Source organism: Ciona robusta, chromosome 2, assembly GCF_009617815.1.
Source record: "Ciona robusta chromosome 2, ASM961781v2".
Taxonomy (NCBI): domain Eukaryota; kingdom Metazoa; phylum Chordata; class Ascidiacea; order Phlebobranchia; family Cionidae; genus Ciona; species Ciona robusta.
Genome location: NC_143236.1, coordinates 4,920,409 through 4,944,237, shown reverse-complemented (window position 1 = coordinate 4,944,237; position 23,829 = coordinate 4,920,409). Strand labels below are relative to the sequence as shown.

The following is a 23,829-nucleotide window of genomic DNA, read 5'->3' as shown; positions in this document are numbered from 1 at the left end:
TACGAGAATAAGCGTGGCGTTCCACCCAATTTGTCAGCAGACTTACACGTCGTGACGAAGCAGAACAACCCCGGTCGATATAACTGCTTTGAACCCACAAACCCAGACAAGAAAACTAAAAACCGTTAGGCGGAACGAGCACCACAGCATGGTTTTGATTTTGGTATTTCAACGTTAATGGTATGCGCTGGGCCTTACTTATTGGAAACATAATTTTACCAGAGACCTTTATGCTTAATTCTAACTCTTATCATATAATTAGCAAGTAATTTAGGTCTAATACTTAAACCACGAAAGTAAAGTTTTAGTCTGCGTATTGAGTTTATAATGGATCGGTTTCAGATTAAAAGAATTTCGTTGGAGAACTTAAAAGAAGTAAGGGAACTCGTCAAAGACAGTTATTCACCACGTGATCCGTGGACACTTGCATTGAATGCATCACTTTCCGAATCGGTTGTTTTTAACCAACTGAGGGCGGAACGAAATTTACACCACAACGCCGCCGTAGGAGTGTTTTTAGCAGACACTGGTAAACTGGTTGGTTGTTGTATTAATTTTATTGAACCAACGGAAAACCCTCTGGAACTAAATTGTTTGGATGATGAGATAACGAAGCTTGCAAAACAAAATGAATGGCCGGGATACATAAATAGGCTAACTGATTGTTTGATGGGAAACATAAGGCAAGAATTGGGTGCAACCAAAATTCTAAGAACGTCTCTAGCTACCGTTGATGAGAAATATTGCAGGCGAGGCCTGCTTACGAAGATATTTATAGAAAACGAAATATTAGCAAGCGAACTTCGGTGTAATTTTGTAACTACAGTATGTACCAGTAGTTTTAGCAAAAGAATTTGTCAAAATCTTTACCATAAACTAATTCGTAGCATTGATCTACGTAGTTACGTTGACAAAGAAACAGGTACGATGCCTTTTAGTGAAATATCTCCTCTTCACACTGAATGCTGTTCATTTTATAAACCGGTTAAACAGAACTTCCGGGGTGAAAAAATTGATAACATTTTTTGGGCTTGAAAATATTCGTAATGCTTACAAAGTCGTCACAGCATGTGTAATTGGTACGTTTGTTCCAACAATTAAAACATAAGTTGTATAATTTACTGTTGGTCACAATTAAGATGTTATCTTTCGCCTCATGGGCAGTTAAAGGTAATTTTATTGGAAAACATTAGTGATACTTGTCCGGTGCCGTAGCATGTAACTCACATGCCTCTAAGGTACGCGCGCTTTCTTGGTGACAATACTGTCAAATAATACTGTAACATTTCATTTCGTCTATCATTTAATGGGTAAACCATACCGGGAATTTAAAACGGTATTTCAACTTGCCCCTTTGTGCCAACTTTTACAACTTTTTATCAGTAACATAGCATTGGTCAAGATTTTATTATGATCGCTATTTTGTTGTCGAAAGTGGAAAAAATATTTTCCGGAGATTGAAGGTTTTAAAAAAAGGAACAATATATAGTACTAAGTATCCTGATTGTGTTTAAAACAACTAACGGTGGTCTATGTGAGTCGTGAGGATATAGTTTTATAATTCTTTGAATGTTTTTCGTTTACTAATAAATGGGACGAGAAAATAGTGCTAAAAAGTCCCATCTTTCCCCACCCTACTGTACATTATTATTTGCATTAATATTATACTGTTAACCGCTATATTTACCGAGTGTGAGATAGCTGAAAACTTATTAACAGCTAATGTTTAACTCGGAAATGCAGACCATTGACCACCTGCTGTTAGTATTGTTACATTGTCAGAAAGGCTGTACCATACGATGCGTGAGAAATACAAACGTAGAAAGTGTGGTTTTTGAATTTAAACGCTACAAAGGCAATTTGTTTTGAAGAATCCAACAGTAAGCAACAGTAATTATACAGAGCAAATCAGATTCGAAACAGTTAGAAATATTACTAGTTGCAAAACTTATATAATAACAAGTGCACAGGCAGCTATAACGAATGTGCAGAGAATCGCCAAACCAAATGGCTGTTTACGCGACAATAGTTCTAATAACATATCTGCAGTGGATCGGTCGTTACACCGCCAAGCTAACCCTATAACGGTTTAAATAAGTTTGTTGTAAGCTTTTGTAAAATTCAATTAGCACACTGAAGACCAATCGCAACCGCTTTTTGATGCAGTTAAGTCATTTGCTCAATTTAGTAAAGTGCGTGATAGAAAAGCCTTGCTGAAATACGACTTGGTACATTCAAACGTTTTGGTACACCCACAAACAAAATGCCGTCGTTTATTTCTGCTTTCTAATAATATATGGTATATTCTCTCTATCAAAATCCATTTTATAACGAACCGAAAACGTGATGTGTCTTTATATTTGTCAGTGAGCTACAGCTTCAACAGAACCATGAATGACAAGATAATTACAACTGCGTATAGTTACACCAACGACCAAAGTATTTACATTATCAATGATGGAACTGATCGTCACAGTTTTGCTGCAACAATGGCGGATAATCAAACACTTAGCCAGACAAAGGTTAAACACAATTAGGTTACCCAAACTTATTTCTCAACGTCTTATGTCATGTTTTAGATACCCTTTAAAGAGTTGTATAGTACTGTGGGGTAAGATGGGACACCCTTAGCACATAATATCTAATTATCCTGATTGTGTTTTAAATAATTAACAGCGGTCCACGGTGGGAGTCGTGAGGATGCAGTTTTATAATTCTTTGAATGTTCTGTGTTTACTACAAAACGAAACGAAAAAGTATAGAATGAAAAACTGTTCATCTTCCTCCACCCTACTATATATTTCATTTTTTGAACCCCATGAATATGTGAACACTAGCTGTTATTATATAATTCCATTAATATAAGGCTTGTTAAGGTAGTTTAACTTCTGTGATATTCCCAAGTTTAAATATCTTTTCATGCACAGAGTTGGGACGGATCGTTTTACATCGGAGATTTGAACCGTGTCTTTCTGAGACATCAGCAATGGAAAGAAGTGCTACCTCGAGTCGAGCTGTTTTATGCGATTAAGTGTTGTCCCTTGATGCCAGTTATCCGTCTTCTTGCTGCACTCGGTACCGGCTTCGACTGTGCAAGTCAGGTAGGTTTATAATGCTAAGTTACTAAAATACCAAATTACCAATAAAATATGTTATATATATAAATATATATATATTGTATCAAACAGAACGAAATAGAATCAGTAATCAGCATCGGAGTAGATCCTGCAAAAATAATCTACGCACTGCCATGCAAGCCAGCGTCTCAATTACAACATGCACGAACAAGAAAAGTTTCATTGATGACGTTTGACAACAAAGATGAGTTGCATAAAATACAGAAGTACTTTCCCGATGCTCGGTAATATTTAACTCAAGTACTAATGCCCAACAAATTAAATATACTTTATGAATACGTGTAAACCTAAAACTGAATGAATGTATGTAACAAATCCGTTTATTCTCGTCGAATGCGAGGAACCGACAGTTGTAACATAATCAGTTTTGTGTTCGATACAACGGCCCGCTTACGAGTTCCGTTTTAAGGTTGGTATTACGATTACTGCCTGACGAGACTGGAGCAACTTTCAAAATGGGAAGTAAATTTGGATGTACATTAGAAGAGGGTAAAAAGTTGCTGGTACACGCTAAGAAACTTGACTTAAACGTTATTGGCTTGAGGTAAATTGTTGTTTATTTGTTAATGATACAACACCGTCCAGAGTATATATAAAATTAATTCGAATTTGACTACGGTTTGATATGTAAATGATGCTTTGACAAATAGTTATTTTTAAATTAAGGTTTTACATTTACAGTTTTTTTGTTGGGGACGATTGTAAAAGTTCAATAGGCATGAGGCTAAATTTGGAAAACTCCAGAAAGATGTTTGACTTTGCTTCCTCAATCGGTATCAACATGGATTTAATTGATATCGGTGGGGGATTTCCCGGAAATGATAAAGATCAGAAATTGTTTTTACAGGTAGAACTATTTGATGGTGTATATGAGGCCCATTTGATAGTTTGTTACTTATGTCTTAGCTTATAGATATTTTTTAAAACTCGTCTTGGAACAGGGGACTTGTCTTGGGTGGGTATAAACTTCGTCTGTAATGCATTCAACCTAAAAATTGTTTTGTTTTAAACAATTTTAAACCAGATTGCAAATGACACACGCGACACATTGGATAAGTTGTTTCCGTCAGAATGTGGGGTCCGAATCATTGCTGAACCAGGAAGATACTTTGTTGAGTCTTCATTCTCTATCGCAACTAGCATTGTTGGCAAGAAACAAAGCGAAGGTATATGGTGCCGTATATAGTGTTTAACGCTGAGGTTACTATCTTTATTTGAACAACAGATATTATCTCTTACTATACAAATGAAAGTATCTACCTATCTTTTTGGAAAACATTTTTGAAGGCGGGAAAGTATACACCGATAGTACTGAAGGTAAACATTGTACTTTTTATGCATTGGGCTTTAAATGTTGACATTGAGCATAATAAGTTATTTTTGACGTAAGACGAAGAGATTCAGTGATAAAGCGGTTCACGATACGATAATATACGGGACAACATGTGATGGAACGGATATTATTGCTCAAAATGTTGCCTTACCGGAACTTGATCTAGAAGATTGGTTGATTTGGGATGGTGAGTATAAATATGCTTCTTACATTCGCCCTTCTTATTTTCGACTGGAAAAACTCTGTATAATTGTGGAATACTAACTTTTTGGGTATAGACACTGGGCAGGTTAAACCTTATTTACCCTTTTTTATTCAGACATGGGTGCTTATACTGTTTTGTGCAAATTTGGTTTTAACGGAGTCATGACAACTAAAGCATTTTACTTCGTACAAGAGGGTGCCTGGTAAGTTCATATTTAAGCTTTACTTAACTACTATTGTTTCGCCAATCTAATATTATAAATTAAAATTCAGGAAAACCATACAGGGTGCTTGTTGCCGCAAAGATTTTCTTCCCAAACTAGAAAAGAGTTTTGGTCTTTGAAGCTGCGTTATTGGAACTTGTATTTCGTGTTGCAAATTTATTTATCCGTTGCATTATAGGTTATATTGCCTAATATAAATACCTATAGGCACCGGTGTCGTGATATGTTCGTTCCGATTGGTATATTTGTACCAGGCGTTGGCTATGTCTGGTTGGTTTATGATCAGGGTTAACCGTTATATTAAAAGGGTTAAATGATAGTATGCTAATTTGTTTAATACGTGCTCACTCATTACAGCTTTGCTTTCTTGTAGCTTTTTTTAGGCAAGGCGGTGAGTCGTAAAGTTTTTAAAAAGATAACGCTTCGGTGTTTTATTTGTTTTGTCGTGAGAGATACATCAGCAGTGTTTCATACTGAACACATTTAAATTATATATATTAACTTGATAAAACACTGTCCATATGTAATTATGAACGAAATCGGTATGGTAACCAAGTAAAAAAAAAACAGCGGTTAATTTCCGGTTATTAGTTATACATCGATGCACAGATATTTGGTAGTAGTTTCAAACGAATCATGAATAACAGCATATATATGTTATACCTGCATAGCCTATAGTTACACCAATGACCAAAATATTTACATTATCAATGATGAAACTGATCGTCTTAGTTTTGATACAATAATGGCAGATAATCAATAATTGCCAAGACAAAAGTTAAGAAGTAGGCTACCTAAAATTATTTCCCATTTCGGGGGCCTTTAAAAAGGCGCATGTTTAAGTTCTCCTAACCTATGAATAGTAAACACTGTCATTATATAATTCTATTCTTCACTTAAATTACCAGTGATTTGCCGAACAGATATTATAAACTTTAATTCAGGAAAACCATGGTGGATGCAATTGCTATCGCAAAGATTTTTTTCCAAAATGAGAAGAGAGTTTTGTTCTTTAAAACTTCGTTAGTACAACTATATAGTACTTTGTGCTATATAATTTCCGGTCACTCGAGGATAAAGGAAGTTACATTCACTTATTCTAAATAACCTATAGACACCAGTGCATGTTTATTCTGTTTCTGGTTATTCTTTATCTGTACTTTGACGTCATTGCTACTAAAGTTTTATTTGTGTCATTTTTTTCTTCTGCAATTCGATTTATCTTTGTCTACAGTTTCTATCGTCTTAATTATTGTTTTTACTGTGCGGAGGCTAGAATTTTGGTTTAAGTAGCCCAAAATTATTGGAGATTTAAAGATTCAGAACCGGACAAGACCGCTACAAACCAATAAGGTATTCTGGGTCGGGTCAATTATCGCTAAGTGTCTTGCCTAACAACAAGTAGACCTACAATGCTAGCAGTCTTGTGCCGATACTCCATGAATCTACTATAGACGCTGCGATGGCCAGTTGTTGGATACGTTAAGTTAAGCGGGTGTAACATTGTATCCATACCGATACCGAAAGAAATGTGTGTGTTTACATTTTTTATGTATAGGATGACAGTTCATTTTCTATGAAGGGCGCCATGATGCAAATCCTTCTGTATTTACGTTTACTCGGATTGGCTAAACGTCGAAAAAATGAAAATATTAACTGATGTTTATGTACTTTTTCTTTCATTGCGAAACACTGTACTGCGACTATAGCGTGACGTCATAATTTAGTGGGAAATGCTGCAGGTTTACTAAAGTTCGAGACATGTGTTATTTTATGTATTTCTGGTTAAATATAATGTAACAAGCTTCAACCTTCAAGTATCTATTTATTTCTTAGCAAGTTATTAACACTAAACCTGGCGTATGATAAAAATTTGCTGGCGAAAACTGACAAATCAATTTAATTACCAAAAACTGTTGTTGTTTGCTATTCGGCCAGGATGCCAAAAGATAAATCGAATTCGGTAAGTGCTGAAGTTTAGTATTATTTAAAAGTCACGATAAATGTGTTTTTACATACTTTTATTGTAGGAATACATGCCTGAAAGGATCAGGAAACTTGAAACTCGTGTTGGAGAAAATGAGTTTGATGTTGAAGCTTGGAATGGTTTGATACGTGAGGCGCAGGTAAATTGCAGCATGCATATGAATGTATATATACATATGATATACATATATATATATATGTATGTTACGTATGTTTTATTTATATTACTTAAAATTGTTCAAAAAAATTAATATTATATCAGTATTTAGTTTGCGAATATGCAAGACTAAAAGCACATAAATGTTAAAATGGTTATACACAAATTTTGTATTATTTCATGTTATTCATTTTAGGGTTTCAAGTGTCGGTTTAATCTGTATTTTATAAATGGTATTACCATACAAGAATATAATATTTCTCTATTGAATATAGGCTACATAAAATGATGTTTATTAAATAAAACTGACGATTTGCAGACCCAGCCTATTGATAAGGGCAGAACAACTTTTGAACGTTTAATTTCACAATTTCCAACAACTGGCAGATATTGGCGAATTTATATAGAGCAAGAGGTTTGTTGTAAATATTTTGCTGTTATTTGATAAATGGAAGGAATAACTCGTGCTGACAACTTTTATCATTCGCCAGCCCTAGGTTTCCTAAACTGCTGCAAAAGTTTTGACAAAGAACGCATTCGAAAAGTTTAGCTCATGGAATGTTGGCTAGTAGCTTGAATTTTAAATAACCCCTTTAAAACAATAATTTCATCCCATTTGTGCATTACAGTAAACTGTGACCTTAATCTTTATTTTATTACATTTATTCTTGTTTTTATTATTTGTTGGAGCATCACTGTGCCGCTTGTGGATCTAGTGTATCTGGATTTAATAGAAAAGAAATTTCATAAAATGTTCAAGCCTTTATTTCAATGCTAGTTTAGTCATGTTGTTTGAATATTAAATTAACGGAATCTATAACAAACAGGTTCTATAGTTAGCAAAAAAAATGCTTCAGAAAGCAAAGAAGCTTAAACATAAAATAAAAAAAGCTAAGATGAAATTTATGGGTATAGGTTCGTTATCATATGCAATCAGATACAACAGTTCTTTAATTAAAAACTTTTACTATCTTACTCTTTGGGATTTAGAGTTATAACACTTAACATAACTTAACATTCTTGGATACTTCATTGAGTAATATTGATAAGAGAGCAAGAGTGTATGTTTTCTATTGCCCTATCTTCTGTTTTGGACTGAGCTTTTTTGATTAATTTTAGTTTATTCTTTTTCTGTAAGACAAATATACCTGATACAACAGTATTGTACAGTGATTGGATGAAATGAAGATCATGTTCTGGTTAAATTATCTTTGTTGTACAGAAATGTTCACCACTCCGAGTCCATTGACAGCAGTGATTTAGGCAAACACTTTTTTGTCAACTGGAGTAGGAAAATTGTTTGCAAAAGTAATTTATACATATATTAAACACAACATCTACCAAAAAAGTAACAAGCAGCAAAAACTACCAGACAGACTAAGAGATCTGTTACAGATGATCTGTATATATAAATAGTTGAAAAATATTTTTATGGAAGTTCTTTTAATGCTGTTAACTTTCACTGTTATTTAACAACTGAAAACAAATTTTGCATATAGAAATGCCAAAATACTAGACTCAATTTTTCTAAAAATCGAAATACTTTTTAGCGTAACAAATCAAATATACTTAAAAAAACATTTCAAACATATATTATACTTATGACCAAAGTCAAAATAAAGCATTTAGTGTTTAAGTACTGCTGTGAGGCTCAAATGCAACACAAATTGGAATAAAAAAACCATAAACTGTTTGGTGTTTTTAACAAGTGGTGTATAGACAGTGTAAAATCTGTCATAAATTCTACACTTCAGCTGTGGGCGCAGTTACAGGAGCTTTGCTTGACAGTTTGACTGTATGAGCATTTTGCACAATGAACAACATGATACAAATATGGTGTTTTGTCAAGTGTATATTTGTTTGAGCAAGTTGTGCGTCCGAAATGTTAAATTGGTAATGTTATAATAATCCTGTTTCAAGTGTAAGTTACAATGTTGCATTTTTAACCTGTTTTAAGTGTAAGTTACGAAAGTGTAAGTTGCAATGTTGCATTTAAGTTGATGAATTGTTTAAGATAACATGATAATTTGTTCAATGTGCCCAATATTGCAGATGAAGTCTCGGAACTACGAGAAAGTTGAAAAGCTTTTCCAGCGTTGTCTGATGAGGGTTTTGAGTATTGATTTGTGGAAATGTTACTTGACCTATGTTAGAGAAACCAAAAGCGGCCTTTCTTCATACCGGTATTATAGTTATTTTGGGGAATTTCTTTTTTAATTATTTACCGCAAAGGGTATGCTGTTTTTACAAATAAAAATCAATTGCAGTGAAAAAATGGCGCAAGCATATGATTTTGCTCTCGAGAAAATCGGAATGGATATTATGTCATATCAGATCTGGGCAGATTACATTGCGTTTCTCAAAGCTGTGTAAGTGGTTTTATAACTTTGTTACTTTGAAAGTTGATTCAATTTAAAACACAGTGAGGCTGTTGGTTCCTATGCTGAAAATCAACGAATTACAGCAGTTCGACGAGTTTATCAACGCGGATGTGTTAACCCAATGATAAACATCGAACAACTGTGGAGAGAATATTCACAATATGAACAGGTATTTACATCTGCAAAGGTGAACTTTTTCATATCCTCAATTTTGAATTTTTTAATATTTTCCTGTATTTACATACCCAAACTGCTATTTGCTTATAATGGTATTGCATTTCCACAAATGTTAAAAAAAATTCTCTTTATTAAAGATATCATTCATTAAAGATATACACACTGACACACATATGTATATATTTATATATATATACAATTATTGTTAACTTCAGGGCATTAATCCAATAATTGCAAAGAAAATGTTGGATGATCGAACACGTGAATATGTCAATGCACGCCGGGTTTCAAAGGAATTAGAAGCCACGACGCGTAGTTTGCAGCGTCACAACCCAGCAACCCCTCCCTGTGGTTCAGTTGAAGAAGCAAAACAGGTAACCAAACAAATGAAACAATATCTTAACAATGCTGTAATTTTAAACTAATTTCTTTAACACAATTTTTGAACTAATTTTTCCTAGGCAATTTTAAGGCCAATTTTTCTTAAAAAAGTGTATAACTGATTTCTCTAACATAGGTTTTGGTTTGGAAAAAATACATTGATTGGGAGAAGTCAAATCCTTTGAGATCTGAAAGTTTAAGTGTTATTTCAAAGAGAGGTAAACCACAAATAAGTTTCCTTGTACAGTACACTCAATTGTTCAATAAAAGCAAAAAACTAAACAATTTTGTGTTTATGACTTTATGTAAGCAAGCACATTGAATGATATTCTTTAAATCCCCTGGTATACTTGGCCAGCTATTTTAAATATAAAACTTCTTTCTGTGGATTTTCCAATTAAACTTTCATCATTTCATGCTAGTAATGTTTGCTTATGAGCAATGCTTGCTATGTCTTGGCCACCACCCTGATGTTTGGTATGAAGCTGCACAGTATTTGTCAAGTACAAGCAAACTTATGCAAGAAAAAGGAGTAAGTCAAATTTATTTATATACGCTCTTTGTGTGAGAACAAATTTTGTGTGTGCCTTTCGATGTTATTTTGGGTCTAATTTGTCAATTGCTATCCAGGACACGAATAGCAGCAAAATCTTATCGGATGAAGCTTCTTCACTTTATGAGCGAGCTATATCGAGTTTAATGAAGTCAAATACTCTGATTCACTTTGCATATGCTGATTTTGAAGAGGGTAGAATGAAACACGACAAAGTACACACAATTTATCAGAGATTACTTGACATCAAAGATTGTGATCAAACTTTGGTAAGTGTTGTTTTTTTATCTAAAAAAATAGTGCGGTTACTAAAACTAATCAATTTTGTTAAAAATTAACAAATAAATAAATATATTTATTTTAATTTTTGTTGTTGTTGCAGACATACATACAGTACATGAAATTCACAAGACGTGCTGAAGGCATTAAAGCTGCTAGGTTGGTGTTTAAAAAAGCAAGGGAGGATACAAGAATTCGATTTCATGTATTTGTAGCTGCTGCTTTGATGGAATATTATTGTACTAAGGTAAAAAATACCCTAAGCATTATTACAATAAATAATATTGATACTGTGTTTTTATTAAGGACCTTGTTCTACGAAAACATAACAAACAACAATCGAATCCAACCAATTGCATAATCGGCTAAATAGCATTGTCAGTCTTTTATTCAGAATTCTATACAATTGGTTGGACTTGGTTTTGTCTGTTACATTTTTAAAGCACCAGATCCTCAAATTTCTTTACACAAGAGTCATTCAACTCCATAAGCACTAGATCAAAATCAGATTCTTGGAATTTATTACATTTGTTTGTGTTTTTATCTCTTGTTGTATAAGTTTATTAAAATGAACTAAATCTTATAAAATATCAGTTGTAAATAATTTTCCTGGTCCTGACTTTAACTTCCTTATTCACAGGACAAGCAAATTGCTTTCAAAATATTTGAGCTTGGGTTAAAGCGCTTTGGTCATGAACCCGATTACCTGCTTGCATATATTGATTACATGTCACATCTCAATGGTTTGTTAACTACATAATAGCAATTTTAATGTTAGGAATAGGAAATTGAATTTAACATTTATTTTCCTTATTTCTACAGAGGACAACAACACACGGGTTTTGTTTGAAAGGGTTCTGACGTCAACTAGTTTACCACCAGACAAATCTGGGTAAATAATGGATTTTGGAATTTGCCACAATTGAATTTCTTATCTAAATCTTTTTCCACTTTGCACTATGTGTTTTAATCGCTTTTCGTAAAATTTAAAAAATTCGCCTTTTTTCCTGCTTTTTTATCTGCTTGTATTCATTGAAAAACGAGACGGTTATAAACTTTTTTCAGGACTATCTGGGATAAGTACTTGGAGTTCGAATGTAATGTTGGGGATTTATCTTCATTGCTGAAGGTAGAAAACAGGAGACTGGAAGCTTTCAAAGCTGATTATGAAGGAAAATCAACCTGCATGCTGATTGACAGGTCGGGACCTTTATTCTATATCAGTGTTGCTTTCTACTTTTAGTCTTTACTGCTATGAGACCATGTCACACAGGAATAATGTAATTACTTGTATCTGCAGATACCGTTTCTTAGATTTGTATCCTTGTGCTCCTGAAATATTACGTGCTCTTGGATATAAAGTAAGTCTTACATTAAAACAGGATTTAAACTACGCCATATGTCTACTTAGTCGGACTTTTACAATGTAATAATCAATGAGCCACAAAATGCAGGGCATTCATTTGACCAGTGATTGGTCATTACTCATTACTGTGCACCTGAAAGGTACATTGAGTTTATTGTTGGCCAGAACCTCTGATGCAACAGGTTAAAAACTGTGCATTAAATTAGGATATGAAATTGGTAAGGCATATTTTAATTATCCTAAATATAAAGTTAGGAAAGCATGTTCAAATTTTCAAAAATAATTTCACTTTGCAAATTGTCAGGACACAAGAACTCCAAATAAGACAACGACCACGATGATGAATCCAACATCCTCATCCATGGATGCAGGAGCTAAATCTTCCATGGATGATGCTGGGAAGAAGAAAGTGGGATTCGCGATGCCGGATTTATCACAAATGATTCCTTATAAGCCAAGACGTCGACCACGTATGTTGGGAATATATTAATTTTTTTATGGTCTGTTTTTCGTCAAAAATTCTACAATTTCAATTGTTCCCGAGTCCCATTCGATAAGTTGTATAGGCAGTGTTGACAGTTAAGACTAATCAATAAAAGTAATTAAGATTGTGTAATGTGACGTCTCTTTAAACGTCATGTTGCAACAGGTGTTTGTTTAAATTCATATTAATATTTTGTTTTTTATTGCAGTCAATGTAAGATAAATGAATTTTGTACCTTATTAACAGTAGCCTACACCATTATCATTTTTAAATGTATATATGCGTAGACCTTTAAACCAATATTTATTTCAACAACTTGCAAACTTTAACAGTTCCAGGCTCACACCCTGTGCCAGGAGGAGATTTTCCGTTTCCAGGAGCAGCAACAATATTGTTAAAGAACATGCCGCCTCCAAGGTCCTTCCATGGTCCCTTTGTCAAAGTTGATGATTTAATGGACAAGTTTGCTGACTGCTCATTGCCCAGCGGTATGTATGTGTGTGCATATACCTAATGTATAATCTTACCAACTAAAACATCTCTTGCATACCTTACTCTGTTACATACATTAGTATATAACATTTTTTACATATAAAGTTCTTTGCATATAAAGTCTCTGTTCATTATTTGCATAATGTATATTGTAATTGTGTAGGACAGTGGTTCCTAAACTTATTGCTTTGCAAAGAACAGCCAACATAAAAATTTATTAATCAACTTCTATTTATTGTTGATGTTTCTGTCTTAATTTTTATAATCATGATGAAAGAATTTGGGCAATGCTGGAAAAGCCTGTTTTATAAAAAGTAACATTTAAAATTACCTCTTTCAAAAATGCCTTTAAAAATTAAAGTAATAATTTGAGAACGAATGATGTAGGACGTAGGCCTATAATTAATTCTGTGTTAAATGTGAAACATTGTTTAAAATCCTAATCAATTTATTTATTTTACCACTCCACTTCATAACCACTGTTACAATAATTTAGAGGAGGATTGGTTAAAACAAGTGAACAGTGGAGGAGAGGGACACACGTTCTCAGTGTCGGGAGCAACGAGTGGAGTTCGATATGCTGGAGTTAAACGTTCTTCTTCAAGAGGAGATTCAGATGATGAAATGTCTGCATCCAGATCTGCTGCTCCTCCAGCTCATGATATTTACAGAGCTCGTCAGCAGAAGCGAGTGAAGTAATGCTTGGAGGTTGATCCAGAAAAAAGTTGTTGTTCCTAAACGAGTGATTCTTTTCTTGTTAAAACTAGATCTGTGCATCATGTATGTTCATGTGATTTTACTGCCTTTCTTTATTGAAAACTGATGTGTGCGCTGCGCTCTCCCGGACTGTTTCCACGAACAGGGATGTTGTTGCAATTAAAATGTATAAATATTCCCATAACATAAATCAGTTGTTATGTTTTTCGTCAAAATTTAAAAACTTAGTGCTGGTTATCTTTAAATTCAGTCTTGGATTTGAATATTTAGATCAGTGGTTCAGCCGACAGGGATAATTTTTTAAGATCAAAAAGCAGCTTCCTTACATTTTATATACATATACACTATTCCTTTAGTAGCTGAAACCAGGGCTTAACATGTGTTTACCAAATAAAACTCTGTGTTGCCTAGATCTGCGCATTTTATCACAAGTGTGATACATTTAGGAACAATTTATTTCCTTAAATGTTGCTTCATAAACAATGAAAGAGAATATAAAAACATATTGCACAGTTGCAAAAAATGAGATACACCAAATGGCAAACACCAGTACGAAAAAATGATGGAATTAACAATACCGATAGTACAGTAAGCGCAAAAATGTTTAAACACATTAATTTAAATTTACAGGTCAAATTAACACCTAATATTTGCAAGGCATAATCTAATGTAAAAAGACACTGTAGAGACTAATAAAACAAAACTAAATGTATTAAAAAGTCCAAATATTTATTTCCCAATTTTTAAAGTTTTTTTCGAAGTTGTTTTGTTGCAGACTAATCAGAATTAAGAAATTAGTATAAGTTTTACTTTAAAAATGCAAACTTTTCTTTTGGTTTCATAAATCCTTTGGTTTCTGTGAAGTGGAAGCCAAACCTAATTTAAAAAACATAATTAAAAGTATGAAGCAAAGCTTTTAAGAGCGTTTATGAAAAATAATTTTTTCCACTAAACTTTCCGTGCTAGAGTATCAGAACATTCTTGACTTTTGCTTTCATCTGCCCTACTTTCAGATTCCAAGGTTTCATTTGTTTTGGTTTCTTCCTTTTTATCTACTTTAGCTTCACCTAAAGCACCAATATTATCACAGGATTTGCTGGAGACCGGCAAATCAACTGTGGCAGTTGCTGCCATGTTCGGCAAACTGATTGAACTTTTTGCTTTATTGTTGAAGGTTTTCCGTGTTCTGTGTAAAAGATAAGTTTGTCTTTAAAATGGCCAGTATTAATAAGACTACAAGCTATATCTTGTATATAGAAGTTAATGAGTAAATAACAAATATTTATTTTTGCATGGCAGGATAGTCGTTGTATGCAACCTATTATCAATAGCAACATGTTAAGTCTCTTGCCCCAGTAGGCCACAATGGTAGCAGCACCAAACCTGTAAACTGATTGGTCAGGTTAGGCTTGAACTATACTAGAGCCATGGCACAAGACAGTTTATCATGCTTATTATAATTGAGGATTCCATTGCTTTTCACCGGGGATAGGCACTGCCAAAGCCAAATTTATTGCCCTACAAATTGAAGTTTGAGTCCTACAAATTGAAGTGGGTCAAATGTAAATCGAATGGTGTGACATTTATAGATGAGAATCTAGTGGCGACCTTATTTATTATAACATGCCAAGCAGCAGAATATAACCAACCATAAGTGGTATTTACAGAATAAGCCATATACCTAACACCAACTGCTGCCAACACAGCATTCATGTTCTTTGCATAATCAAGGTGACCTTCAATAATTGAGCTTAAGTCAATATTGATCATCCTGCGATTTTCCCAAGCAATAGGTTGAAGACCAGCAATTTCAGTATGGCGGGAACTAGTGCGGTAAAGAAACCGAAGCAACCAGTCTGTTCTGAAAATTTTAATGTTTAATTTGTATTAAACTTATTTTAAATCACGTCTGGAATAGGAAATCTGTTACTACAAAATTAGTTCTAAAATTCAATTTTTACTACAGTACTGAATTTCCAAAGGAAAATGAATGAATGTAACTTTTTTATTGTTGAGTAGTGGTGCAATGATAGTCATAAAAACACGGGTGTTCTGCTTCACACACCTCATGCCTACTTATAAGTTACCAAGTACGTAACTTTGTGTGTAATTTCTGATTGTTTTAAAGCCCCAAATGAATACATAAAAACTAATAAATATTTACCTGCAGTAGCCATTGGTAATATGTCCAGCTACAACACTTGAAAACTTTTTCCAATCTTCCACCTTCCCACTTACTGGAGCACCAAGTAAGTAAATGTCTTCAATTATTCCGCTGTGCTCTGTTGGTAGAATGTCAGTTGTCACTTAATTATCTTGTATTCTTGTTTTTTAGCATGTTTAGCTTTTAAGCATCATTGCCACAACTATTAAATAATAACGCATACAAAGAGTCCAAGACAGACTTTTTAGCAACTGTTTCTTTTTTGAGACTTTGGTGGTACCTTTAGATTACATTTGACCTTCTATATACACATACAATTTTATAATGAAATAGGTAACCTATTAATCAATTTTTCTTTAGTAGTAAGTGGGCATTCAAAAGTTTGCAATAAACTTTACAGCACACTTTAAGTAAACGTCCACAAAGAAAACTATGCTAATGGCGCAACTCAACAGCACATTAAAACCTGAAACATACTTTTTCGTTTTGCCATTTCTTCCAAACAAAAGTAAATCACTCTCGCTCCAAGACTGTATCCTATCAAAGTAACCGGTCGCTGCCCATGCTCTCTTGCTAACAAAACTTCTGCAAGTTGTCTCCCAACCTTCAATACAAAACAATGTCTACAATTTACACCACACACTAATGTAATATAAATATTTCTTTACATTTTATGATGTGTGAAGCTACATTTGTATCCACAATCTGCACAAAGTTAGGTTGTAAGTACTTTTACAAAGTTATAATTTATCTACAATTTGCATAGCCTATACAATCCTGACCCACAAAAGGAGACATACAGTCTGGTGAAACAGATTGCTGCAATTAATGATTCCAGGTATCTTAATGTAATGAAATCGCAATTCTAACCTGTACTGATCTTTGTAAACATACACTCCATGGATTGTCAATGACACCAGCAGCTGAAACTAATGTAGCGGGCCATGCTATGGCTGCTAACAAACCTGTAAGTAAAAGAGTGTTGGAATAAAAACAAACCCACAAAGTAACATGGTAACTCGTAAGCTGGCACGAGGTATTAAACCGGTGTGATAACGACTGTCGTTTTCCGGCCACGCGAGGATAAAGTAAGTTACATACTTACATACTAAACACAGAGGTAACATACAAACATGGATGTACCTGCCAATGCTGTGTACTTTAGTGCCTCAGTAGCAGCATAACTCATAATTCCTTCAAGAATATATTCAAATGCATTACCAAGCCTCATTAAGTGCTCTGACTCCCACACTAAGCTGTATTGCTCCCTTGACTGGTTTATGTGGCTCCATACGTCAAAGAAGTTGCCTGAAATTAGGAAACTGTTGAGCGAGATTTTTTTTACTGTTTTGTTTCACATTAAAGTTTAAACAAAATTGCTTATTTATCCTATTTTTAGCCACAACATTACAAATTGCAACATCGCAGTTTCCTATTACTCATTATCATAACATCGAGGTTTTATCAAATTGTGCATGTAATTCTAAAATAATGCTAAAAATAAAAGGACCTTGAATATTTGTAAAAAGACACCTTTTTTACTTCTAAAATCTAGGATAATATACCAACACAGGCCTAAATCCTAGGTCCTTGTAATGCCTAGCTGTAGAACCTCGCCCATACATAATAGAACAACCCTAGAGGTGACATGTGAACTGCTACAGGTGCATGTGGCTGCCGAAAAAGTGATAGGAACCTCAGTGTTAATATGCATGAAAAACTGTGCAATTGCTTGGTTGTTGCAGAGCTTAAGTCAAACCTATGGGACCACTTACTCTCATTATCTCCTGACAACCATCCTGAGATAGTAATAGTGAGGGATAACTGATCCGAGCTGGTGAGAGGAGAGAAGAAGAACTGATCGATCCCTCCAACTCTTCTCTTCATCTTATATCCCGCTAATCCTGCTCCTCCAGCACCAAATAAGGAAGTGATGACAGCGATCCCAGCAACAGATCCGAGAACAGCTGCGGATGTTCCTCCAATAATCGCTCCTTGGAAGAGGAAGATAAATCCCATCATCATTGGCGTAATTCGCGTAAATAATAGGTCCAGGAGTATATAAATAATTAAAAATGAATAGTATAAGCTTTTTATCTATTTTGCATTTTTTTACCAACAACTTTTTACCAGCTACAGATTAAAAAACAATGTCTCAATAAAGAAATTCAGTTCCATGTGGTTATAAAACGTAAAACAGAAAAGATAAATATTTGCACATATTTTGTATCCACGTTTAAAATATGTCAACTACCTGCACCAGCAGCCACCAGAGGCGCTGCAAGACCACCAGTCAAACCAATCAAAGCCCCTCCTCCTGCAGCAGCTAGACCAACCAGAGCAAACCGTTTAATTTTTTGATTACGAGCCTTTTTTGCACGAACAGAGTCATTCTCTCTGAAAATATGTTGAAGATACTGTCAACACCTGTGTTATAATGATTGTCTTTGCTCTACCACATGAAGAATAAGGTAAGTTTTTGTTCATTCATACTGGTTTAATTATCAGTGTAGTAACAACAGCGTTTCTTACAAAATTTATGAAAAATCTCTTTACGAATCTTAGTTATATATCACAGCTAAATATGAAAACCCCTATTAAGTTCAGTAAGGATCTGGTGCTACAAAAGCATCGTCAGTCTATTATTCACATAGGATCAACTATTAAATTCAAAATAAGTAAGTATTAAATTTAAATTGAAGCTTACAATTTCTCCTTCTCAGTTTGTTCCCTCAACATCTTAATCAATGTCTCTTCTACATCTTCCAGGTCCTCTAACTTCATGTGAAGTTGCCAAGTCATGTGACGTAAGAGAAACCGTGATCGTGAATCATATTTCCCACCAGATGATGTCACACACCAGTGGACTAAATCTTTAACAAGGTTCAGTCGGTTTTCCTGACAAATTTAGTGTTATACTATAAACAATTTCATAATATTATCATTCTATATAGTAGGGAGGGAAAGATAGGACACCTTTAGCACATAATATCCCAATATTCTGGACGTGTTTTAAACAATTAACAACAATTTATTGGAGTCTTGGCGATATAATTCTTGATATTCCTTTTATCTTTTTTCTAAGTTTTACAGTGTTTTTTTAAAAAAAATCAAGCATCCATTTTATAAATAAGGTTCCAAGTTGTGAATAAAGTTTCCTTATACCTTCATACATTTGTCTGAAATTATAATTTGAATGAAAACATCGGATTCTTGTGAAATGTCATTGTCAGATAAGGCTTTCATTGTGTTTCCTACACCACTGGATAAAGAAAGATGGCTAACCAAAGAATCAATGAAGCTGTGCCTGTAATCCCTGCAAAAAACATGGGAAATTATTATAGTGGCTTTCTAAAAGATACTGGATTCGATTCAGAATATTGCTACCATTGCAGACAGGTGTATTCCCGACTAAAAAAACGCGGTATATTCACTTGACATGAATGCTGCAGGGGATGCTGCTGTTAAATGTTAAAAACTATTGGTCACCGCATTTTTTTGGTCGGCCGCCTAAAATTTAGTCGGTGGTTTTTCACATTTAGCTGGCCGACTAAGTTTCTTTGCATTACTCATTACAGAAGTTAGTCGGTCAAAATCGGCCGACTAAAATTTTAGTCAGGCAACTAAAAAAGCAAAATCAAATTTAGACGGCTACTAGTTTAGTCGGTAGCCGAGTATGCCATCCCTGGTTTCTCAAAGTGGGTTTATACAGATTTAAATCAACTTATACATACCGCAATTTCACCTATGTACATTTGCCTTACTTGTTATGTGGTGTGTCGTACAATAAGCATAACGAAATAGCAGAAAAACTGGCAAGACTAAATTTAAACATGTCGTCCATTTTTTCCACAAATGACTCTTCCTTTTCTTCTGGCTTTTCATTTTCACTTATTTCTGCATTCGTCTGCGGGGTTGGATCAATATTGTCATTTCCAGACATAACTGAAGTTTAATAGCAACAAAGACAAAACCGAAATGATCAAAATCACCCGGGGAAGCACCGAAGTGCAGCTATAATTTATAGAAAAGAGAGCTGTAGCAACTCGACGCTTAAAGTGACGTCACAATACCCAACCACAATATTCGTTAAATGTCAACACTGCGGATACGACTTATCTCATGAGAGACTATTCTCATGAAAACCTCCCGTTGAACGAGGTTAATAATATCCCGTTCAGCCGCCGACAGGCCCAAATCGTTTCCAACATTTTATCGCATGACGTCACACGGCTGTCACGTAATTCCATCTGGTATATAATTCGCCTTTTTCTTAAAGGGCCTAAACACACCCCAAATGTACTTCGCTTTAATCGATAGAGTGTGTTTTTCTAATTCCAACGACACCTTACTTGTTTTAATCGGTTCTGTATAACCAAAGATATTCCAGCTCAAACACCGTGAAATTCAAAAAACTGATTTGAAAGTTGCGTGGCGAAAAAAATTGAGAAGTGTACTACCCACGTGACAAACACGTCACAAAATTGTTGAAGCGTGGCCGCTCTCATTCAGAAAGGCGAGAGGCAGTGTTTTCAGCGAAAAACGAGAGAACAAAAAAAAACGCAGAAAGCACAAAAAAAACGCAGGTTTCGCTTTTACCACAGAAATAAAAAAGAGTAGAACGCGCAACTGCCCAAACCCGTGATATATTCTTTTTTCTATTCACGTGACCGCCAACTCCGTCCCCATTTTCCTTCGTCTCCATTGTAAAAGATAGGCGCATAGTATTTTCGGAAGGTTTTAGCTGTTTATTTTAAAAACTATACCAAATATTCAAGTTTATTACGCCAGTTTAGTTATTTAGTAGGGTAACGCTTACAGTTTACCACTTGTTTAGGAAATTTAATTATTTAAAAAAATTAGTTAAGAATTTTAAACAAACGATTTGTAAGAAATATATATATATTAGAAAATAGTTGTTTTACACTATAACTTTAAATTAAGTCAAAAAACGAAGAAAAACTACATAAAACGTCATCGACTCCATTGACTACAATAGTAAACGGGAACGACCTGCGAAAGAGAGAGAGTGTATCACCTCTCTCCTTTGCCGACATTGGAGATGCGCGTTCTATTCTTTTTTATTTCTGTGGCTTTTACGAATGAATCAGTCACGTGACTAGTACGTTCCTACGTCACAATCACGGAGCTCGTAGTAAAAAAAATATAGCGCTAGAGATCACTGTTTGAGGACGAATATCTCCGCCTATACTGGACCAATTTTAATAAGCAAAGTATTTTTGGAATCAATAAAACGGTCGCTTTATGAATTTACCTTAAAAAATAAAAGTGACGTGGGGTGTGTTTAGGCCCTTTAACACAATAACGAGAAGAGAGAACGAGAACTAACTAACGCCACTGTCGACACTGGGACCTCGAGGTCAGTCTAGGCTCATTGCGGGCTCTTACGAGCCCTTGCCCGGCCGTCAAGTAAGCTTTTTAATTGCCCGATCCTGTATCGTGTACTCTTATACTAGAAACAGGAATAAAATATAGCAAGATATCATGAACTGTTTGGTCTCTTGTTATAAAAGCAATTAGTACTACAGTAGATATAGCACCCCGCTGAAGCCTGTATATGAAGTCGGATCAATACGGTGTCAGTTAACCCAACCAGCAATCCTGTTTATTCAGTGGAGAGTGGAGACTATATAGCAATTATAAAACATTTGCTACTATTTATTTTAGCCACAATATACGATCGACGGTCCAACTATTTTGCTGCAAATATCGGTGTCTAAATCACAAGCCATACATAAAAAAAAAAACATACAAAACATACATGATAACACGTAAGCTGGCACAAAGCAAATGAACCTGTGTTATAACGAGTGTCGTTTTCCGGCCACGCAAGGATAAAGAAAAAAATTATGTTCATTCCTGCAAAGCAAAGTTCTGCATTATTATGTTTGGACAACTTAATATTTAAATCTGTGCCCAGAACACAGCCAATTCTCATAGAAGCATAAGTGAGAGCAAACTGTTTTATATGACACAGCAAATTCCAGCTTTAGGAACAATTCATACTTTATAACCCAAAATTGACAGGTCCTTTTAAATGTACTGTGTAACATCGCACCAGTTACAATCCAAACATCTGTCTTATTTTAAACTGCAAGCTTCTGCAGGAAATGTAGTCCCCCATAAAATGTGCCTTTATATTCCGATACTCTTTTCGTACTGCATTGACAAGGGAACCTACAACGAGTGCTACAGCGGTACCAGCACCTGCCGCCGCTCCCACAGCAGTTCCAACAACAGCTGCTACTGCAATACCAGCTGCCCCCACAGCGGCCACCTTTTGCACTGGTGCATTGACTGCATTTGGAACCATTTCGCTAAAAAGGTAAAATAACTACATATATATTTAAAATATTACCTATACTCCAAAGATTTAGGAACAGATCAAGATGCACAAAGTCACTGTATTCATATTAAACTACGCTTTTATAGAATCACCGGTCATTCAATAGTTATATAATTCTGTAAATATTCTTGCTTACTCTACCAAAAAAGACAAGGACAGAGAATAAAAATATGTCCTATCTTACCCCACCCTAATATAATTAAGACACCTACCACGGCGTTCTAATTGTACCCTCTTCTTCATGTTGTGCATCAGCTTCTGGTGTTCTATGGTGACAGCATGAGCATTCAAAGGTGTCTTCTGTTAACCTTTTAAACTCTCCCAGCTGCGTAACGTTACAATCATGTGTGGTCCATTTTTTGCGAAACTGATCCACCATCGAGTCGTTTTTAAAGTAAAAGTTTCCTGTAACCTAAAAATAAGTGGATGACATTTTCAGAAAGAAAACTGAAAAGGGCATATTAACAAACCGAATCACTTACTTTCGCTGTGGATTTTGTCACCAAATCGGTCGGTCCAAATGTAATAATTGCCGTCGATTGATATATTTTGGTTACTTGAATTGGCGGAACTCCCAAGTTGTGGAAAGTATCCATAATACATTTTGCTCCGTGACTGTGGGCGATAATTATAAGATGTATTTTGTCACAGTCGCATAGGTCCATAGCTTCATTAATGTGTTTTCTCAGATCAACAATCATTTTGTCTGGAACAGTCAGGCTTGCTCTTCTAAAAGCCAATCTAATCTGGCCGCGGTTCGATTGAATTATAATATCCTCATCTGAAACGTTGAACCAATCTTTAAAAGCTGTTCGAACCTTTCCCTCGTTTTGATTACTTTGACTATTAATTGATCCAAAGAAACCCCCATAACCTTTAACGTAGAGTATTTTTCTACGTTTTACACAAAGGGTAGCCATTATTTCTGATTTAAAAATGGCAGAAATTAACTTGAACAGCTTCCTGTAGTATATATACCCGTTTGACCCACCAGCTAAAAAGCAACTTTACATTTTAAGCAGAACATTTAATTTACCAGCATTCTGTTAAACGTAAGAACAATCATATTTTAACTGATTAAAAATTACTATGCACGAACTACAGCACTTTACATTTGTTCAAGCGAACGCTCTGTTTAATTATTAATAACGCAGCCATTTAAGCGCCACAACAAAAAGTATATACTATAAAGTAAAAGGCTAAACTTGATACTGACAGAACTTTCTCTTCAAAACTGTTCAACAAGAATCCAGTAAGTCCCTCGTGAATCAAGTTATTGAATAACCAAACAATAAACAGACAGACTAACTTACTTGTCTTCTGGAAATATCGATTTTAATTATTTATTCCATTGGCTGCTGGCTGGGCCAATGACGTATAGCATTTGTGGTTCAACTCACTCGCCTGAAGCTTAAAAGTGACGCCAT

The 23,829-nt window shown here is 34.8% G+C and overlaps 4 protein-coding genes across 6 annotated transcripts; 2 read left to right on the top strand and 2 right to left on the bottom strand.

The window, feature by feature from the left end:
- Window positions 1-1,935: 1,935 nt before the first annotated feature.
- LOC149740426 (ornithine decarboxylase-like) lies at window positions 1,936-6,728 on the top strand. The gene is made up of 10 exons (XM_089871841.1): window positions 1,936-2,522; window positions 2,928-3,101; window positions 3,189-3,361; window positions 3,547-3,681; window positions 3,819-3,984; window positions 4,162-4,303; window positions 4,363-4,454; window positions 4,528-4,657; window positions 4,790-4,877; window positions 4,948-6,728. The coding sequence occupies exons 1-10, from the start codon at window positions 2,391-2,393 to the stop codon at window positions 5,015-5,017; spliced, it is 1,302 nt and encodes a 433-aa protein (XP_089727967.1). The 5' UTR covers window positions 1,936-2,390; the 3' UTR covers window positions 5,018-6,728.
- Window positions 6,688-14,061, top strand: LOC149740425 (cleavage stimulation factor subunit 3-like). 2 transcript variants are annotated; one of them, XM_089871836.1, is made up of 18 exons: window positions 6,688-6,861; window positions 6,929-7,024; window positions 7,361-7,456; window positions 9,094-9,224; window positions 9,309-9,410; window positions 9,465-9,591; window positions 9,815-9,973; window positions 10,117-10,198; window positions 10,403-10,512; window positions 10,611-10,802; window positions 10,916-11,059; window positions 11,453-11,555; window positions 11,635-11,704; window positions 11,878-12,012; window positions 12,113-12,173; window positions 12,483-12,648; window positions 12,995-13,150; window positions 13,651-14,061. In XM_089871836.1, the coding sequence occupies exons 1-18, from the start codon at window positions 6,838-6,840 to the stop codon at window positions 13,851-13,853; spliced, it is 2,157 nt and encodes a 718-aa protein (XP_089727962.1). In that variant the 5' UTR covers window positions 6,688-6,837; the 3' UTR covers window positions 13,854-14,061. The 2 variants fall into 2 exon arrangements, with proteins under 2 accessions (XP_089727962.1, XP_089727964.1); XM_089871838.1 differs by lacking the exon at window positions 6,688-6,861 and adding an exon at window positions 7,533-8,349.
- A 247-nt stretch (window positions 14,062-14,308) lies between these two features.
- LOC149740424 (transmembrane and coiled-coil domain-containing protein 4-like) lies at window positions 14,309-20,602 on the bottom strand. 2 transcript variants are annotated; one of them, XM_089871840.1, is made up of 11 exons: window positions 19,800-20,602; window positions 19,201-19,351; window positions 18,743-18,933; window positions 18,290-18,432; window positions 17,811-18,029; window positions 17,257-17,343; window positions 16,906-17,000; window positions 16,513-16,639; window positions 16,036-16,153; window positions 15,553-15,732; window positions 14,309-15,057 (listed from the first exon to the last, which is right to left on the bottom strand). In XM_089871840.1, exons 1-11 carry the CDS (start codon window positions 19,976-19,978, stop codon window positions 14,820-14,822), a joined length of 1,728 nt encoding a protein of 575 aa, XP_089727966.1. In that variant the 5' UTR covers window positions 19,979-20,602; the 3' UTR covers window positions 14,309-14,819. The 2 variants fall into 2 exon arrangements, with proteins under 2 accessions (XP_089727966.1, XP_089727965.1); XM_089871839.1 differs by having other exon boundaries at window positions 17,179-17,343; window positions 19,800-20,601.
- A 1,097-nt stretch (window positions 20,603-21,699) lies between these two features.
- Window positions 21,700-23,322, bottom strand: LOC149740423 (uncharacterized). The gene is made up of 3 exons (XM_089871844.1): window positions 22,885-23,322; window positions 22,615-22,814; window positions 21,700-22,373 (listed from the first exon to the last, which is right to left on the bottom strand). Exons 1-3 carry the CDS (start codon window positions 23,320-23,322, stop codon window positions 22,118-22,120), a joined length of 894 nt encoding a protein of 297 aa, XP_089727970.1. The 3' UTR covers window positions 21,700-22,117.
- Between the last annotated feature and the right edge of the window lie 507 nt (window positions 23,323-23,829).

Excerpts from the sequence above, each read along its gene's own strand:
- LOC149740425 (XM_089871836.1), top strand. The coding sequence starts at position 6,838 with ATGCCAAAAGATAAATCGAATTCG. Across the intron at positions 12,649-12,994 it reads TAAGCCAAGACGTCGACCAC|TTCCAGGCTCACACCCTGTG; the intron begins GTATGTTGGGAA and ends AAACTTTAACAG. Across the intron at positions 13,151-13,650 it reads TGACTGCTCATTGCCCAGCG|AGGAGGATTGGTTAAAACAA; the intron begins GTATGTATGTGT and ends ACAATAATTTAG.
- LOC149740424 (XM_089871839.1), bottom strand. The coding sequence starts at position 19,978 with ATGTCTGGAAATGACAATATTGATCCAACCCCGCAGACGAATGCAGAA. Across the intron at positions 16,640-16,905 it reads GTTTACAAAGATCAGTACAG|GTTGGGAGACAACTTGCAGA; the intron begins GTTAGAATTGCG and ends TTTGTATTGAAG. Across the intron at positions 16,154-16,512 it reads AGAAATGGCAAAACGAAAAA|AGCACAGCGGAATAATTGAA; the intron begins GTATGTTTCAGG and ends TTCTACCAACAG.
- LOC149740423 (XM_089871844.1), bottom strand. The coding sequence starts at position 23,322 with ATGGCTACCCTTTGTGTAAAACGTAGAAAAATACTCTACGTTAAAGGT. Across the intron at positions 22,815-22,884 it reads TGACAAAATCCACAGCGAAA|GTTACAGGAAACTTTTACTT; the intron begins GTAAGTGATTCG and ends ACTTATTTTTAG. Across the intron at positions 22,374-22,614 it reads GGTACAATTAGAACGCCGTG|CGAAATGGTTCCAAATGCAG; the intron begins GTAGGTGTCTTA and ends TTACCTTTTTAG.
- LOC149740426 (XM_089871841.1), top strand. The coding sequence starts at position 2,391 with ATGAATGACAAGATAATTACAACTGCGTATAGTTACACCAACGACCAA. Across the intron at positions 4,304-4,362 it reads TGGCAAGAAACAAAGCGAAG|ATATTATCTCTTACTATACA; the intron begins GTATATGGTGCC and ends TTTGAACAACAG. Across the intron at positions 4,455-4,527 it reads ATACACCGATAGTACTGAAG|ACGAAGAGATTCAGTGATAA; the intron begins GTAAACATTGTA and ends TTTTGACGTAAG.